At 40.5% G+C, this 17,787-nt stretch overlaps 1 protein-coding gene across 1 annotated transcript; it reads right to left on the bottom strand.

The window, feature by feature from the left end:
• Nucleotides 1-1,352: 1,352 nt before the first annotated feature.
• On the bottom strand, nt 1,353-17,322 carry LOC143295184 (peroxiredoxin-like 2C). Its single transcript, XM_076606757.1, has 7 exons — nt 16,914-17,322; nt 15,948-15,984; nt 13,605-13,636; nt 12,148-12,201; nt 11,365-11,473; nt 8,006-8,128; nt 1,353-5,629 (listed from the first exon to the last, which is right to left on the bottom strand). The coding sequence occupies exons 1-7, from the start codon at nt 17,193-17,195 to the stop codon at nt 5,502-5,504; spliced, it is 765 nt and encodes a 254-aa protein (XP_076462872.1). The 5' UTR covers nt 17,196-17,322; the 3' UTR covers nt 1,353-5,501.
• Between the last annotated feature and the right edge of the window lie 465 nt (nt 17,323-17,787).

Raw genomic sequence — 17,787 nt, 5'->3', positions numbered from 1 at the left:
AAAATAAAATAAATATGTCCTTCTGGGTGTGAGAAAGAGTGTCTTCACACTCGGCTAATGATCTGTAGGCCTAGTTCACAGCGCCAGACTTGTTCCCAGCCAAATGTTAATGGGACGTAACTCTGTATCGGTAACGTAAACAAAATATCTCAGTGGTGGGGAATCAAAAGGGATTTTAAAAATAATAATAATAATTTTTTTCTAATGGGCATAAATGAGACATAACTCTACCTGGGTATTAACTGTAAAAAAAAAAAAAAAAAAAAAAAAGACAGATTCAGATCCAAATTGTTTTCAAAGTCCCCTTACACTTGGCAGTTCACAAAAAAATTATGTCCATATCTCTCACTCTCGCAGATTTTTATATCCTTTGTTCATTCCAAAATTTTTGCCAGCGTTTTTTTTTCATTCATTCATTTTTTTAAAATTTAAGTCTTTTTGTTTCATGATGTGCATAATCTAAAGAATTAATTTTCAATTTGATGTCCTGCTCTTGTTTTGTATTGATATTAATTCTTAGTTTTAAAAACACTACCCTGTTAGTTAATTAAAAAGACAAAAATAAACAAACCATAGACATTTCTTTCAAATGATATACATTTCCCCCAGGGTTCCAAGTAGTCATTTGAAAGATATATATATCTGTGTGTGTGTGTGTGTGTGTGCGTGTATGTACGTACGTATGTATTAAGACCATCAAAGTAATGATTATAGTACACATCTTTAACATTTTATCCTCTCCCCTCATTTCACACCGGTCTCCACACACCCTTTGACCTGCTCACCTCCTCCACAACTTTTGTAAGCAATTATGAATTTTAAATATTTCAAATTACTCTTTACTTTCCCCAATATCCAATGAATAAATAAATGATGAAATTGGGGGAGTCTGAAACTCACTGTGGTATGGAAATAAAAGATTTTTATTGAAAATGCGTTTTCTGCATACACATGCATACACGCGCGCGCGCACACACTATATACACATACACATGCACACACACATGCACGCGCGCACACACACTCACACTACATACACATGCACACACACACACACACACTACATAAACACTACACACACACACACACACACACACACACACACACACAGAGTACAGCAATGCAAGAGAGAGGGAGAGGAACTGAAAGTGGGATAAAAACAGACAGACAGACAGACAGACAGACAGACAGACAGACAGACAGACAGACAGACTGACAGACAGACAGACAGACAGACTGACTGACTGACTGACAGACTGACAGCAAAAAAAAAAAAAAAAAAAGAAAAAAGAAAGAAAAACAGCTCCTTCTTATTGTATTTGATATATTTGTCTCATTAATCATGCCAGCCCCATAGATTATACACCACACACAGACACACCACAGCACACACACACACACACACACACAAAACGGCACTGCCAGTTATCCAGATATGGTATTCAGACAATAATTTAAACAACAAACATTTCATCCACAGTTAATCCAGCCAACGTTCAATAAAGTTAAAAAAAAATTTCACGGGCTGATTGGATCCTGGAAATAATCTTTCTTTTTTTTCCCCCAAATAAGGGCACAAGCACGCTTGAAAACACAGCTTGTTCTTCTTTCTCCTTCTTCTTCTTCTTCTGCGTTCGAGGGCTGCAAATCCCACGTTCACTCGTATGTACACGAGTGGGCTTTTACATATATGACCGTTTTTACCCCGCCATGTATGCAGCCATACTCCGTTTTCGGGGATGTGTATGCTGGGTATGTTCTTGTTTCCACAACCCACTGAACGCTGACATGGATTACAGGATCTTTAACGTGCGTATTTGATCTTCTGCTTGCGCATACACACGAAGGGGGTTCAGGCACTAGCAGGTCTGCACATATGTTGACCTGGGAGATCATAAAAATCTCCACCCTTCACCCACCAGGCGCCGTCACCGTGATTCGAACCCGGGACCCTCAGATTGACAGTCCAACACTTTAACCACTCGGCCATTGCGCACGTCAATTCTTCTTTCTTTTTGTTCTCCATTTTGCAAAATAAAAACCAGACGTTCACTGATCCCAATTTCAAATAAAATATAATCATATAGCATCTCACACAGCCCCTGAGAAAGAGTGTGCTTTCTCTTGATGTTTTAAATGAATTGCAAAATGTATAGCAATGCTATACTGCTATACTGCAATGTCCCAACATTGACCCTTCTTTCAGTGACACGGAATAGTTATATCAAAAGGTCGTGGTAAATGCTATACAGTCTATAAACAGGAAATCAATGTATCAAATGCAACACAAAGTACAGTAACTTAATAACAATAATAATAATAATGACGACAACAACAACAATAATGAGAATAATAATGATGATAATAATAATGACAATAATCTATTTTCATATCACGCTACAATAGAAGTTGAAGCAAGTTCTTAGCCTTTTACAAATCCAATACCTAAAAATAATCCAATAAACGCATATAAAAGAATCATAAAAGTAATGAAAATACAATTATTGATTCTATAAGAGCAGAACTTAAAAGACCAACAAATAATGCAGCAACTCTTACACTCCATCATACATACAAAAAACAACAACAAAAAACAAACTAAAAAACCCAAAAAAATGAGAATATATTAATCACAGTTAAAATATGTATTGAGATATTTCAGAAGCATTTTTATAATTCGTACACAAGGTATACAGAGAATAACTGAAATAAAGTAAAATCATAGGATACGTTAGATGAAAGGGGTATAAATCCGCAACCTTTCAATGATTACATTATTAAATCATTTTATATCATAAAACAAGGGGTACAAATCAACAATCTTTGAATGATTACATTATTAAATTATTTTATATTATAAAACAAGGGGTAAAAATCAACAACCTTTCAATGATTACATTATTAAATCATTTTATATCATAAAACATGGGGTATAAATCAACAACCTTTCAATGATTACATTATTAAATTATTTTATATTATAAAACAAGGGGTAAAAATCAACAACCTTCCAATGATTACATTATTAAATCATTTCATATCATAAAACAAGGGGTAGAAATCAACAATCGCTCAAAGATTATGTTATATCATCATGCTGCATCTTCACTATCACGTTATAACATTCATTCATTTCATTCATTATGCCCATCACTCCTGGTGGAGCATAGGCCATCGACGACCCCTCGCCATCGCACTCTGTCCTGGGCTGCTCTGGCCATTCCAGTCCAGCTGGTCCCTCACTGCTTCAGCTCTGCCTCGGTATCTCGCCCTTTCGGCTTTCACTGCACCGCGTCATAAGTCTCCGGGATGGAGACCCTTCCTTGCCCAGGTGAATGTTTTGGTTCTTTGTCGTCGATGCTTCTGTAACTGGTCTTTTTTACAGGCAGGGTAGTTAACCCTACGCAAACCCCTTTATCCTCCGGGCGAGCTGGTCCTGCCTTAGTCGCCTCTTATGACATGCATGGCAGGGCAGTGGGTCTGTTCTATCAGTGCCCAGCCCACAGGGCAGATCACGTTATAACAAAACACAGTAAACAAGCACAGGAGCTTTCCCTCCTCCATTGGATCAACAGTGTCACTGTGTTTTTGAAGAGAAATCTGTAGGGGGTGTGGAGTGGTAGCTCAGTGGTAACACATCCACCCAGGAAGCAACAGAACCACACAGCACAGGTTCGAATCCCACACTCACCAGTATTTCATGCCCCTCCACTAGACCTTCAGTACTGGTCTAGATGCCAGTACTTCGGACGTGACGATAAACCAAGGTCCCATGTGCAGCATGTATGTAGCGCATGTAAGAGAACCAATGGCAACAAAAGACTGTCTTGGGTAAAATTCTGTAGGGAGAACCACTTTGATAGGAAGACACACACACTAGCAGGCAGAAACAAAGAAGAAGAAAAAAGTGTGGTGGTGCACTGTGGCGACAAACTCTCCATGGGGAGAACTTTCAGCCTGATGTTCATCTTCATGCAGATACATCAGCTGTTACAAAATGTAATGAAATACAAACATAGCACAATATATCAATGCTGACTGCGTCAATAGATTCTGAACGCCCAGAACATTTTTCCATGTGGAGAGAAAAGCAAAATTTGTTTCCCCCCCTTTTTTTTAAATAAAAATGTCAATGAACTCACAGTGATCAGACACAAACTTAGAACAATCATATTGAAAACAAATTGGGGAACGTATGCTACTCTGAATTCCAGAAAATAATAATGTATTTAAAAATACATCTCATAACCCACAAAACAAAATAATTATCACAAATAAAATAAATGCAAACATACTGTCAAACAACCATGCAGGCAAAAGAAATGCACAGACATGATCAGAAAATAGATCCCAGAAGCTTTAGAGAGTGTATTCACTGATATGGTAACCCAAAATATATATATACTTCCAGTATCATGAGCAGCACAGCACCAGGTAAAATATAACAACATGACTGTCACTGTCAAAAATATTTTCTTACATATGAATTTGATGGTTACCTTTTTGCCTGATGCCTTGATACAATACGCCTTCCTTGACAAATGTACATCAGATTGAAAAAGCTGTGTTCTGAGAGATAAAAAAAAAGTCATATGTAATATATATTTTCATTAAATTGTTTATTTACCGGTACTGCTTAAATCAAAAATGCTATTCCTGTAACATATTTTCGGAAGGCAGAAGAAAAAAGGAAGGGAATGCTACAGAGAGAGAGAGAGAGACAGAGAGAGAGAGAGGGAGGGAGAGAGAGAGAGAGAGAGAGAGAGAGAGAGAGAGAGAGAGAGAGAGAGAGAGAGAGAGAGAGAGAGAAGATTAAAGAGGACAAATGGAAAAGACAGATGAAATGGCTGAGAAATGGGTTGAGAAATACCGTAAAACCACAACAATACAGCGTAATATGATGGAGGAATTGTGGAGGCAACAACCAGTGTGATAGCTTTGTCTTCAGCAACAGAGTCTACAACTACAAAACAAAAGATGGAAATAAGTGTCTGCCCTTGTTTCAATCCACCTCCATTTTTCTTTCCTTTCATTATCAAAAACTTGTAATTTCCAAGTTCACGAAACAATTATTACACTTTGTACTCATGTGAATAACTTCCAACTTTTTTCTTGTCCTTCTTGTAAACTATCACAAAAAATTCCTCAACAAAAAAGAAAAAGAAAAAAAAAGAAGAAATAAAACAAACTAAAAACAGATTTAACTGTGAACATTTTTCTCAGCTAACTTCATATTCTAGAGTTTATCACTGCTCTTCGTTAAACAGTTGCTGTAGTTGGTGCAGGCAGTTGGTGTTGAAGAGTTATAGAATAAAACAAAAATAGACAAAACTGCGCACATTTTTTCTCAGCTAACTTCACATTCTAGAGTTTATTAGTGCTCTTCATTAAACAGTTGCTGCAGGTGGTGCAGGCAGTTGGTGCTGAAGAGTTAAAACGCAGATGTTGGTGTTAGCGTCAGATGGTGCTGAAGAGTTAAAACGCAGATGTTGGTGTTAGCGTCAGATGGTGATGACTCGCTGGTCTTTGGGAAAGCTGACGGGCTGCACCCCAACCTCCACCAGCAAATCGTTGATGTTCATGTGGTCTGCACTGGACGTGTCCTGATGGCAGAAGTGAGCCTGCTCCCCTGGTGGTGAAGTCACAAAGAGACATCACTGACACGACTGGACGGAAGAAAAGAGGTAACGCATGTGGATGTGTACAGACAGACAGACACACACACACACACACACACTGACCTCTCCCTAAAACATTATATGCCAAACCATTATGTTCATCTCTGTCTAAGCTAAAGAACTTTTCTCTGAATGGTTTATCCTGAATCTCAACTAGAGAAATTCAAAACCAAATTCCCAACTGTTGAAAACATAAATCAAAACTGTTTGTATGTCTGTGTGATTTATCCCCATTCCACCCCACCCCCCCCCTTCCCCGAGTGTAGCACTTAAATATATGTATTATTTTATAAAAGTGTTGCATAGACCTGCATGCAACTGAGGCACAAACACACACACACACACTTGAGGCACACACACACACACGCATGCACGCACACAAACGAGACATACAAAGACACAAGATCCCATCTTATGCTAACAACTCTACATACAGCTACCTGTAGTGTACCCACCTGGTCCCAGAATGAAGGCGCTGACAACTCTACATACAGCTACCTGTACCCACCTGGTCCCAGAATGAAGGCGCTGACAACTCTACATACAGCTACCTGTAGTGTACCCACCTGGTCCCAGAATGAAGGCGCTGACAACTCTACATACAGCTACCTGTACGCACCTGGTCCCAGAATGAAGGCGCTAACAACTCTACATACAGCTACCTGTACGCACCTGGTCCCAGAATGAAGGCGCTAACAACTCTACATACAGCTACCTGTAGTGTACCCACCTGGTCCCAGAATGAAGGCGCTGACAACTCTACATACAGCTACCTGTACGCACCTGGTCCCAGAATGAAGGCACTAACAACTCTACATACAGCTACCTGTACGCACCTGGTCCAAGAATGAAGGCGCTAACAACTCTACATACAGCTACCTGCACTGTACCCACCTGGTCCCAGAATGAAGGCGCTGACAACTCTACATACAGCTACCTGTACCCACCTGGTCCCAGAATGAAGGCGCTAACAACTCTACATACAGCTACCTGTACCCACCTGGTCCCAGAATGAAGGCGCTGACAACTCTACATACAGCTACCTGTAGTGTACCCACCTGGTCCCAGAATGAAGGCGCTGACAACTCTACATACAGCTACCTGTACGCACCTGGTCCCAGAATGAAGGCGCTAACAACTCTACATACAGCTACCTGTAGTGTACCCACCTGGTCCCAGAATGAAGGCGCTGACAACTCTACATACAGCTACCTGTACCCACCTGGTCCCAGAATGAAGGCACTGACAACTCTACATACAGCTACCTGTACCCACCTGGTCCCAGAATGAAGGCGCTGACAACTCTACATACAGCTACCTGTACCCACCTGGTCCCAGAATGAAGGCGCTGACAACTCTACATACAGCTACCTGTACCCACCTGGTCCCAGAATGAAGGCACTAACAACTCTACATACAGCTACCTGTACGCACCTGGTCCAAGAATGAAGGCGCTAACAACTCTACATACAGCTACCTGCACTGTACCCACCTGGTCCCAGAATGAAGGCGCTGACAACTCTACATACAGCTACCTGTACGCACCTGGTCCCAGAATGAAGGCGCTAACAACTCTACATACAGCTACCTGTACGCACCTGGTCCCAGAATGAAGGCGCTAACAACTCTACATACAGCTACCTGTAGTGTACCCACCTGGTCCCAGAATGAAGGCGCTGACAACTCTACATACAGCTACCTGTACACACCTGGTCCCAGAATGAAGGCACTAACAACTCTACATACAGCTACCTGTACGCACCTGGTCCAAGAATGAAGGCGCTAACAACTCTACATACAGCTACCTGCACTGTACCCACCTGGTCCCAGAATGAAGGCACTGACAACTCTACATACAGCTACCTGTACTGTACCCACCTGGTCCCAGAATGAAGGCGCTGACAACTCTACATACAGCTACCTGTACCCACCTGGTCCCAGAATGAAGGCGCTGACAACTCTACATACAGCTACCTGTAGTGTACCCACCTGGTCCCAGAATGAAGACACTAACAACTCTACATACAGCTACCTGTACTGTACCCACCTGGTCCCAGAATGAAGGCGCTGACAACTCTACACACAGCTACCTGTACTGTACCCACCTGGTCCCAGAATGAAGGCGCTGACAACTCTACATACAGCTACCTGTACCCACCTGGTCCCAGAATGAAGGCGCTAACAACTCTACATACAGCTACCTGCACTGTACCCACCTGGTCCCAGAATGAAGGCACTGACAACTCTACATACAGCTACCTGTACTGTACCCACCTGGTCCCAGAATGAAGGCACTGACAACTCTACATACAGCTACCTGTACCCACCTGGTCCCAGAATGAAGGCCCCCCCCTGCTGCTTGGTGTTTCCCTGGTACTCCTGTGACTGCATGGCTCGCCACACGCTCCTCAGCACTCCCATCACAGGGTTCGACTTCACATGCCTGCTGTCTGTGATACATACCAACAATTTGTAACATCAGTCGCCAAAGTCTTTTTGCCACTCTGTGGAGGGTAAGTTGTAATTCCTTTTTAATGGTCGTATGACTGTTACTCTCACTCACTCATTCCCTCGACCGCTGGGGTCGTTGGGGGGACATGGGACATGAGGAAGATGTCATAGCTCGCCACGCCGTTCTGTTGGCAGCTGTCGTGAGGAGATCTGGCATCGTCATTTTGGTCCATTCCTTGACGTTGTCGGACCAGCTCTTTCTCTGCTGCCCCCGTCTGCGCCCTCCCTCTACAGTCCCTTGCAGGATGGTTTTGGAGAGGGTATTATGTCGTATGACGTGACCAAACCATGCCATCTTCCGTCGTTTGACAGTCGCCAGCAGTGGTTCTTGGGGCCCAACAAGGTTGCTGACCAGGTTCCGCACATAGTCATTGGTCTTGTGCTCCTTGTAGGAGATGTGTAGTAGTCTCCTCAAGCACTTGGTTTCGAATGCTTGGATTCTTCTTTCTTTTTCTGCCATCAGTGTCCATGTCTCACATCCATATAAGAGGATGGAGACCACCAGTGACTTGTAGAGCAGGAATTTTGTGTGGAATCTGATGCTGCTCTTCCATACCCTGTTCAGTCTGGCCATCGCTGCCGTTGCAGAATTAATCCTATTTCGGATTTCTGCTGTGCAGGTGCCGTCTTTGGACAGGGTTGCTCCCAGGTACTTGAAGCTGGTCACTTCTTCCAAGGGCTCACCATTCATGGTGATGACTGTTACTCCCTCCTCCTAATGCCCCACCACTCTGCTGTAAAGCTTTTTTTTTCTCCCCCCACCTGACCCCACTACGTCCAGCGTCCTATTCCTCACCCATATTCCACATCCATTCAGAGACAGCAACTGGGGACCGTTTCTTCTTCTGTGTTCACTCGTATGCACACGAGTGGGCTTTTACGTGTATGACCGTTTTTTACCCTGCCATGTAGGCAGCCATACTCCTTTTTCGGGGGTGTGCATGCTGGGTATGTTCTTGTTTCCATAACCCACCGAACGCTGACATGGATTACAGGATCTTTAACGTGCGTATTTGATCTTCTGCTTGCATATACACACGAAGGTTTTTTTTTTGTCAATCAGCTGTTCACATATCTCTGTAATGGCCAACGGCACATGGTCAAGAAACTTTCCTTACACGCTAGCAGTGTTCCCGATCTCTGCAGGAGGAAAACCACAGTCCAAAACTTTTCCACAGCTACTGGTGAAGGGCATGAAACAAAACAATAAAATGAAGAAATATCTTGCAGAAAGAAACAAAACATGGAAAGATGTAATAATAACTCATGAGTTTCAGTTTCAGTTTCAGTAGCTCAAGGAGGCGTCACTGCGTTCGGACAAATCCATACACGCTGCACCACATCTGCCAAGCAGATGCCTGACCAGCAGCGTAACCCAACGCACTTTGTCAGGCCTTGAGTAAAAAAAAAAAAAAGAAAAAAAAAAGAAGAAATAAAATAAATAAATAATAATAATATAATTAAAAATAAATAAATAAATAATAATAATAATGAAAATAAAATAAATAAATCGATGAATAAATAAATGAAATAAAATTTTTTTTAAAGAAGAAAAAAAACACCAAAACTTTTGTCACTTTTGTCTCACCACAACTATTCAATTGATGATAACAACTATTACATTCAAAGAAGAAGAAATAAACCCATCTCATGAACAACTGATAACTGCACACAGTAACATTGAAAAGAATATATATGAAATCGGAGTTATAACTATTGAACAATTGATCTTTTCACAGTAAAATAAATAAGAAAATAAAAATAGGAGCAATCATAAGTAATCAACAATAGATCTTCGTGCAACAACATAAGAAATCATAACCAAAGAACAACTGATCTTTGCACGCAAAATAAATAAGAAAATAAACAAAAAAAGGGGTAATCATAACAAATGAACAACTGATCTTTGCACAATAACATAAGTTAATCAACAAACATGGAGTAATCATAACTAATGATCTTTGCACAGTAATGTAGATAAGAAAATAAACAACAGGAATGCAAGGCCTTCAAGACTCACTCCATATATATATACATACATGATTATATATATATATATATATATCATATATATATATATATTTTTTTTTCTTTAACCATTAAAATGTGTTCTGTATTTGGTATAATAAAGCTTTGGGTTAAAAAAAAAAGAGAAAAAAAAGAAGGCATAACAGCAGGACTGAACCAAGCATATTCTGTCTGGACTAAGTCGACTTACTTATAGCCCTTAAGCGTGTCTACCAATGAAGTTCAAAAACTCATATTCATACATGTCTTTTTAGTGTGATAAATTGATTTACAGTATTCAAGATGATAACACTGTTTAAATCATGTTATTCTGGTATATCTCAATTATGTAAGAAACTGTTTATTAAGTCTGCAGTAAAGGAGATGTTGCCATTGCCTCAGGCACACAGCAACATATAGCTGTTTTCTCCAGATCTGCGGTGATCTGGGCTCAACAGACTCAGTCACAGAAACTACAACCTGGTCCATTCAATTTCTATTTTATGTACATTCTAGTTAATTCAGTATCTACTTTCAAATATTCATATGCAGTTAACACGTGGATGCTGTAGTTAGTGTCAATGTATGTGTTCTGTCCAGAATTTGTATCTCTTTTCTTTTAGTTGTGAACAAGAAAAAATGAGGTCATGCTGTCTGCAAACCCACACATTTTCAGGAACCAGATCCTCAGTGAAATAAACTGTTCATGAACTACAGCATAATCTGGAAGACAAACAGCCTGTTATTGTCATGACTGTGAAGATTTTTTCCCCACTATGTTCAATCCAAATTTGGTATAGGCAAAGTATTTCCAGAGAAAATGACAATGTTAATGTTTACCACGGACACACACACACACACACACACACACACACACACACACACACACACACACTCACTCACTCACTCACTCATTCACACACAAAAAACACCTCACCTACCCCACACACATATACACATATGCACACTCACACACACACAACCGAACACACAGACTTACATTGTTTACACAAGTGAGTAAAAAAAGGGGTACTGGTAATCATAACTAACGATCAACTGATCGTTGAGCAGTAAAACAAACAAAAAAAGAAAAAGAAAAAAAAAGGGGCAATCATAGCTCATGAACACTCGATATTTGTAAACTAACATAAACATGGATCATCCATACTTTTAAGGTCTCCAACAGCCATTTTTTCATGGAGTCCCAGGGCTCTGTAGACCTGCCGCTCTGGATCACAGTACAGGGCATGCTGGTAGTTGGTGAGTGTCTTGAAAGACTGCAGAAAGAAAGGTACAGACATGTGCATCCAACAGTGTATGAGGGGACAAGTTGTGGAAGAGATTAATCAAAGGTACAAAACCACAGACACAGACACAGGCACACACATACACACACACACACCCTCACAAACACACACACACACACATACATGCATACACACACACATACAAACACATATACTGCCTTCACCTGAGCATGAAGGATAGATATTCACCCCCGCCACAAAACTTCAGACATATTTCAGAGTACACAAACATGGACTACCAAAATATGTGTGTCTTCACAGGAGCATAAAAGACTCTGATTCAGATACATCAAGAGAATGATGCACTGAACATTTTACTGATGTGCAGGTGAACATATACTGACCAAATGAGAATTTATTTGGAATACCTTTCAAAAGCAAATAAAGTTTATCACACAAGAATCATCTCTATAATTCTATGAAGGAACACAGAAGACAAAAACACTATGCTGATTATCTTAAAAAAAAAGAAAAGAAAAGAAAGAAAAACAAAAGAGTAAGACACTGTGTAAAATGGTTTAATAAGCTAAATCTTTGATTACTGATTCAAACAACTGAAATAAGTATGAATAAAGCACCATACAGGTTTCAGCAGGATCAATATCAGCTGGAAAAGAAATGAAATAAAACGGCATAAAACTTGCCTGTATGAATTTGTAAGGTGATGGTCCTATGACTACCAGTCCAACATTTGCTTCCTGTAACAATCCAAATATGTGTGAATATATATGTAAAATATTTTACGTGCAGCCGTACCAGAAATAACCAACACCAGATCAACAAACACCATTATGCTAATGAGTAATAAAAATACATTTTAATCAGCATCTTGTGAGCTGGTAATATGGATTGTTTCAACTGAAACTTACTTTACCAAACAAACAATAACAAAAACACCAAAAAACCCAAAATTACCACCATAATGTGTGAAAAAAATGTGATGTGATGTTTCAACAATCTGTTCACAATTTTGTTTGTTAGTCATTCACTTCTAATATTTCAATGGCACCTTAATAACTTCCTAAAATCCATACATCTTCCAGTAATACCCGGTGTACACAATCATGAACTGTCATAAAAACTGAGAACACCAAGGCATACATACGCTGTCTAAAATCACATCAAGTGAAGAGGTAAAACTGAAAACTACATATGCACACACGTACATACACATCTTAGTTGCAAAGTCACACTAAATATGACCATTTATTTCAATTTCTAAAGAAATGAGTAGGGGTGTAAAGAAATGAGGCAGTATAGTTCCCCCCCCCCCCCCCCCCGTTTTTTGTTGTTTTTCACACGTGTAATAATATTAAATCAGTAAACCATATGCCATTCTAAGTGCATATGCATACACATACATAACCAAACTAAAACAATAAGTCTCAAGTTGTACATACTTGCATGGATAGATCTTGAATACATATTTCAATCATAAAATGCACGGATGGGTAGGGCTGTGTGTGTATGCGTGTGTGTGTGTGCGCGCGCGCGCGCGCGTGTGTGTATGTAGATATGTATGTGAAAAAGTGTAAGTGAAAAGTGTGTGTCTATGTGCGTGTGTACACATACATTCAATAATAATGTTCATTCGATCTTTTGCTTAACGTCTACCCACAAATGTGATTTTAGACGAAAATTCAACATCTCCCCCACCCCACCCATGCCTTAAATCATCACTGCTTTCCCTGTTTCTCTCTCCTCAATTAGCATTTGAAAAAAAGGAGAAAGAAAAAAAAAAAAGTAAAAAAGAAGAAAAAAAGAAAAAGAAAAAAGAAAATAAACAAAATAAAATAAACTAACGAGTCAACCGGCAGAATTACAACAAAGAGCCAGTTGGGTTCCACATTAAACTGAACTATTTGAAACACATGTTGATTATCATATAAGACATTTCTAATGGAAGCAGATGGAACTGCAGATTTTGGATATGACATAGGTAAATATGGTTTTAACTGTTGACATGTATGGATGATATGCACGGGGGTAACTGCATTGCCGCAAATAATAACGTGTGTGAGCATCACTCCACAAAGAATGTGGAAGAAGGGACACAGAAGCATGACAAGCACAGAGTATTCACGCCTTATATCATACAAACCTTTAACAGCTGCTTTGGAATGAGAGCAAGATCTGTTGAAAATCAAACACACACACACACACACACACACACACACACACATCAATATATACATATATCTCCCTCTCTCTCTCCCCCCCTTTAATAATAAATAAATACATAGATAATAATAATAAATATATATATATATACACACATACACATACACACATATATACATGTATACAAATATATATATGTGTGTGGCCGGGATATCAGTATAACAGGGAGTGTAGAGTACAACCTAGTCACAGTCCCCAACCTAAATGGACTTCCATAGCAGCATCTTCATCATCAGCAACGTCACTGCCATCCTCCTCCTCTTCCTTCATCATCAATATAAAGGAAAAGTCCCAAATAATGTGGCCTTTCATCCCCTGCTCTCATGGTGACCTCAGTTTCGATACCCCTCCACTTCTGCGCTTGGGATGTGTCTTGTCAAGATCTTCAGTGTTGGCGTATTCGTGAGGGACTGTTGTTGGAGGGACGTGGTGTCAGTCTCCACTCTGAGGGAGACGCTCACTCAGTCTGGTTTCATGACTAAGCCATTATTACTGTCAGTAGGGGTATAGCCCTTGCTACTGGTACCATGTAACCCAGCACTACCCGCCGCATATGAAGTTGCCCAACGACGGACCAGGCGGAGGAGGAAACCTTTCCCAATGGCTGTGAAGGCGGAAGAGGATGACCAAAGGGCAGGGGGAGCTCTTATCCTTAGCTGGAAGTCCTCCTAGGAGATGGAGCTCCTAGCCGAGGCCATCCTACACATGGCAGTATCTGCACTTGTGGGACTGAGCGTCGGTAGGCAAGAGAGTGGGGAAGGGACTGCACAACTCCTCCTCACTAAAAAAAGTCACCTGTGCTGGTTAGGCAGTGGCCTGCCCAGCATCGAAAGCCTGCTGATCCAGTGCCAGCTACGCTGGACAGGACATGTTGTCCGCATGACAGACAGCAGGATCCCGAAGATGCTCTTGTATGGCCAGCTGAAGGAAGGCCACTGCGAACTTGGAAGACCCTGCAAGCGCTTCAAGGACACCTTGAAGACAAACCTCAAAGCCTGTGACACAGACATCGCTTCCTGGGAAACTGATGCCCTTGACCGCTCTCGCTGGAGGATGCTGTGCTCTAGTGGCATAAAGATATTTGAAAAAAAGAGAATGCTGGCCATTAAGGAAAAGTGTGAGCGAAGGAAGCAGGGTTCAACTTCTGGAGACGTTTTCCCTTGCAACACCTGTGGGAAGTGCTGCGCATCCAGAATTGGCCTCTTCTCCCATATGAGGACACACACCGACAGATAAGCCTGCCTGCCTACTCATCCGTCGGACCGACGGGAGACTCCATCAGGAGGCTTAGCAGGTGGTGTCCGAAGTACGTTAAATCAGAACAAACACTACCGAACACCACAGAAGTGACTAAGCAGCAATGCAGTGTCTCCTCTGGTGTGTGGCCTCCTAGCAACCTAACATCAATTGTTTCCTGTGGACTGCCAGTGCTGGGACTGAGACAGACAAACCTGGACTGTGGCTGTGTATGGCCACTGAAATGCAGATGATGGTGTGGGCGTGCGCATGTGTTTGTTTGTTTGTTTGTGTGTGTGTGTGTGTGTGTGTGTGTGTGTGTGTGTGTGTGTGTGTGTGTGTGTGTGTGTGTGTGTGTGTGTGTGATCAAAAAGTCTTCACATAGAAACATGAATGAACAGAATGGATGAACCTCCTGCCTCACCTGACGTGTCCTTCAAATAAAAAAAAAGAAAGAAAAAAAAAAAAGACGTCTATCACATGAATGAATGAATGAACATATGGATATTAATTTTTATTATTCAAAACCACATTAGAACAGTTCTGAAATGGATAAAGAGAAACAAAACTAATCTTATACAATATATTTGTTTATAAACCAAACACAAACACTTTTTGACAGAGTACTCATCAGAGTAATAGACTATTGCCAGTATTTGACATGACAGTAAATAAATAAGTTGTTCTGTTAAATTTATTGCAACATGCTCTCAGCACATATGAAATAATGATAACTGGATACAAGAGAAACAGCTTTTGTACTTCCCTTGTCACCAACACTTCAGTACCACCCTCATCAACACTGTTCCCTCTGTGTGTGTGTGTGTGTGTGTGTGTGTGTGTGTGTGTGTGTGTGTGTGTGTGTGTGTGTGTGTGTGTGTGCGCGCGCTTGTGTGTGAATGTGTGTTTGTATTAGTCAATGCCTGTGTGAATGTATGTGTCCATGCATATTGTACTCAAACCATTATTTTTCTAACAAATAAAACACAATTACAATTCATAGTTTGAAGTTACATAAGAATTTTACCTTCAGCATATTCCTTTGCGACAAAGTCCAGGAAATGCTGCAATGAGCAAGTAAATATGTATATATATATATATATCTTGGAATCTTTTGTGTCTCTTACAATGCCATTCACCTTTGCAACCACCTCCTTTGAAAACAAAGGAAAAAAGTGTGTGTGTGTGTGTGTGTGTGTGTGTGTGTGTGTGTGTGTGTGTGTGTGTGTGTGTGTGTGTGTGTGTGTGTGTGTGTGTGCGTACGTGTGTGTATGTGAGTGTGTTTGTGTGTCTGTGCTATTTATCATTTTAATATGTGTGTCTAACAGATAGGGGTTGGGCAAGAAGGTAAGAAAGAGAGAGAGAGAAAGAGAGAGACAGAGACAGAGAAACAGAGAGGAAATGAAACGAAACAAAATGTTTTATTCAAATAAAGGCCATAGCCCTTTACTGAAGGGGTGTGACAAATGTACACTGAAATACAGGAATCGTAACAGTCATACTAAATACCACAGCTACATACTTTGTATAACGTAAATTGCACAAAATCAAAATAATACAACAGCAATATACCACACATGTCATAAAATACACTGACAAGAAAAAACAACAACAACAAAACAAACAAACAAAAACAACTACGATATTAAAGCATTCAACCTTTTCAAAGATTTGTAAATATAAACTGTGAGCCCAGCATGGGTAGTTTCATTTCTGGATGACAACAAGTTCAATCTAAAATTACAAGGGCTGTTATAATATTTGGGTTCACACACAGAGAGAGAGAGAGAGAGAGAGAGAGAGAGAGAGAGAGAGTAAAATGGATGGGGAACAACAATAATGCAAATGTATAATTATGATAATGATACAGACACACATTATACAGAAGGGTTCTAGAGGTATAGCGGACAGCAATCTGAAGTGAGACACCCTGAACAGAGATTAGCATTATTATTATCATTATTAGTATCATTGTTATAACAGATTAACATACCCTTATGAAGATAACAATCGTCTTTTGTTTGGCAAACAGTTCCATGAAGCGAAGTTCGTTCCCGTGCTCATCATACACACACAACGTCCTCAGCTTCTCAAAGTCTACGTCCATCTCTGGACGAACACCACGCGACATCCTCACATCTTTTAAGTCCGGTGCCTCCAGCTTGCTGCTCTCCCCATCAGTCTTACTCTTGCCGCTGTCATCTTTGTCGTCTGCCGTGTCGCCATGCTTTTTGTTGGGCAAAAACGACCACTGTTGTCTTGCCGACGACGACATTTCCTCACGCTTTCCAACAATGCTCACACAAGGAGCAGCAGAATGAATCCATGGGGTGGCCAACCGGGGGTAGTGTTGAAGAAAAATTAATTAATGACGTACGTGCGTGCAAGCACCGACTTGGCAACAAGACGCTTTGTTCTGGAATGGAGTTATCTTCCCGTGGAGGGGAGATAAAGCATAAGAATATTCACTGTGGGAGGTTACAAGATTTGTTTCCCATTAACGATATTCTCCACGGGGATTTGGCATTGACATATATAATTTTATAGTATATTATATATTGTTGTATATATATCTCAGTGGGATTTGGCTACTTGCATTGTTTACGTTTGTCGGTTGAGTATTCGGCCTTGGTGTCGGTGAGACTGCACACTGTTTCGTGTGCGATTTGTATCGCACACACACACACACACACTCTCTCTCCCTGAATGTGTGTGTGTGTGTGTGTGTGTGTGTGTGTGTGTGTGTGTGAAGATACTTTACTTTCAACATAGTCCATTGCCACAAAGTCAAAATAATACTGGAGCAAAAAAAAAAAAAAAAAAAGAAAAAGAAAAAAAAAAAAGGTTATTTTTTCTTTCCCCCTAAC

The sequence above is a fragment of the Babylonia areolata genome, chromosome 20 (genome assembly GCF_041734735.1).
Source record: "Babylonia areolata isolate BAREFJ2019XMU chromosome 20, ASM4173473v1, whole genome shotgun sequence".
Lineage (NCBI taxonomy): Eukaryota > Metazoa > Mollusca > Gastropoda > Neogastropoda > Buccinidae > Babylonia > Babylonia areolata.
This window is presented reverse-complemented; position numbering and strand designations above follow the sequence as displayed.

Excerpts from the sequence above, each read along its gene's own strand:
- LOC143295184 (XM_076606757.1), bottom strand. The coding sequence starts at position 17,195 with ATGTCGTCGTCGGCAAGACAACAGTGGTCGTTTTTGCCCAACAAAAAG. Across the intron at positions 15,985-16,913 it reads CGATTGTTATCTTCATAAGG|CATTTCCTGGACTTTGTCGC; the intron begins GTATGTTAATCT and ends TGCTCATTGCAG. Across the intron at positions 13,637-15,947 it reads CGCAAAGGAATATGCTGAAG|ATCTTGCTCTCATTCCAAAG; the intron begins GTAAAATTCTTA and ends GATTTTCAACAG.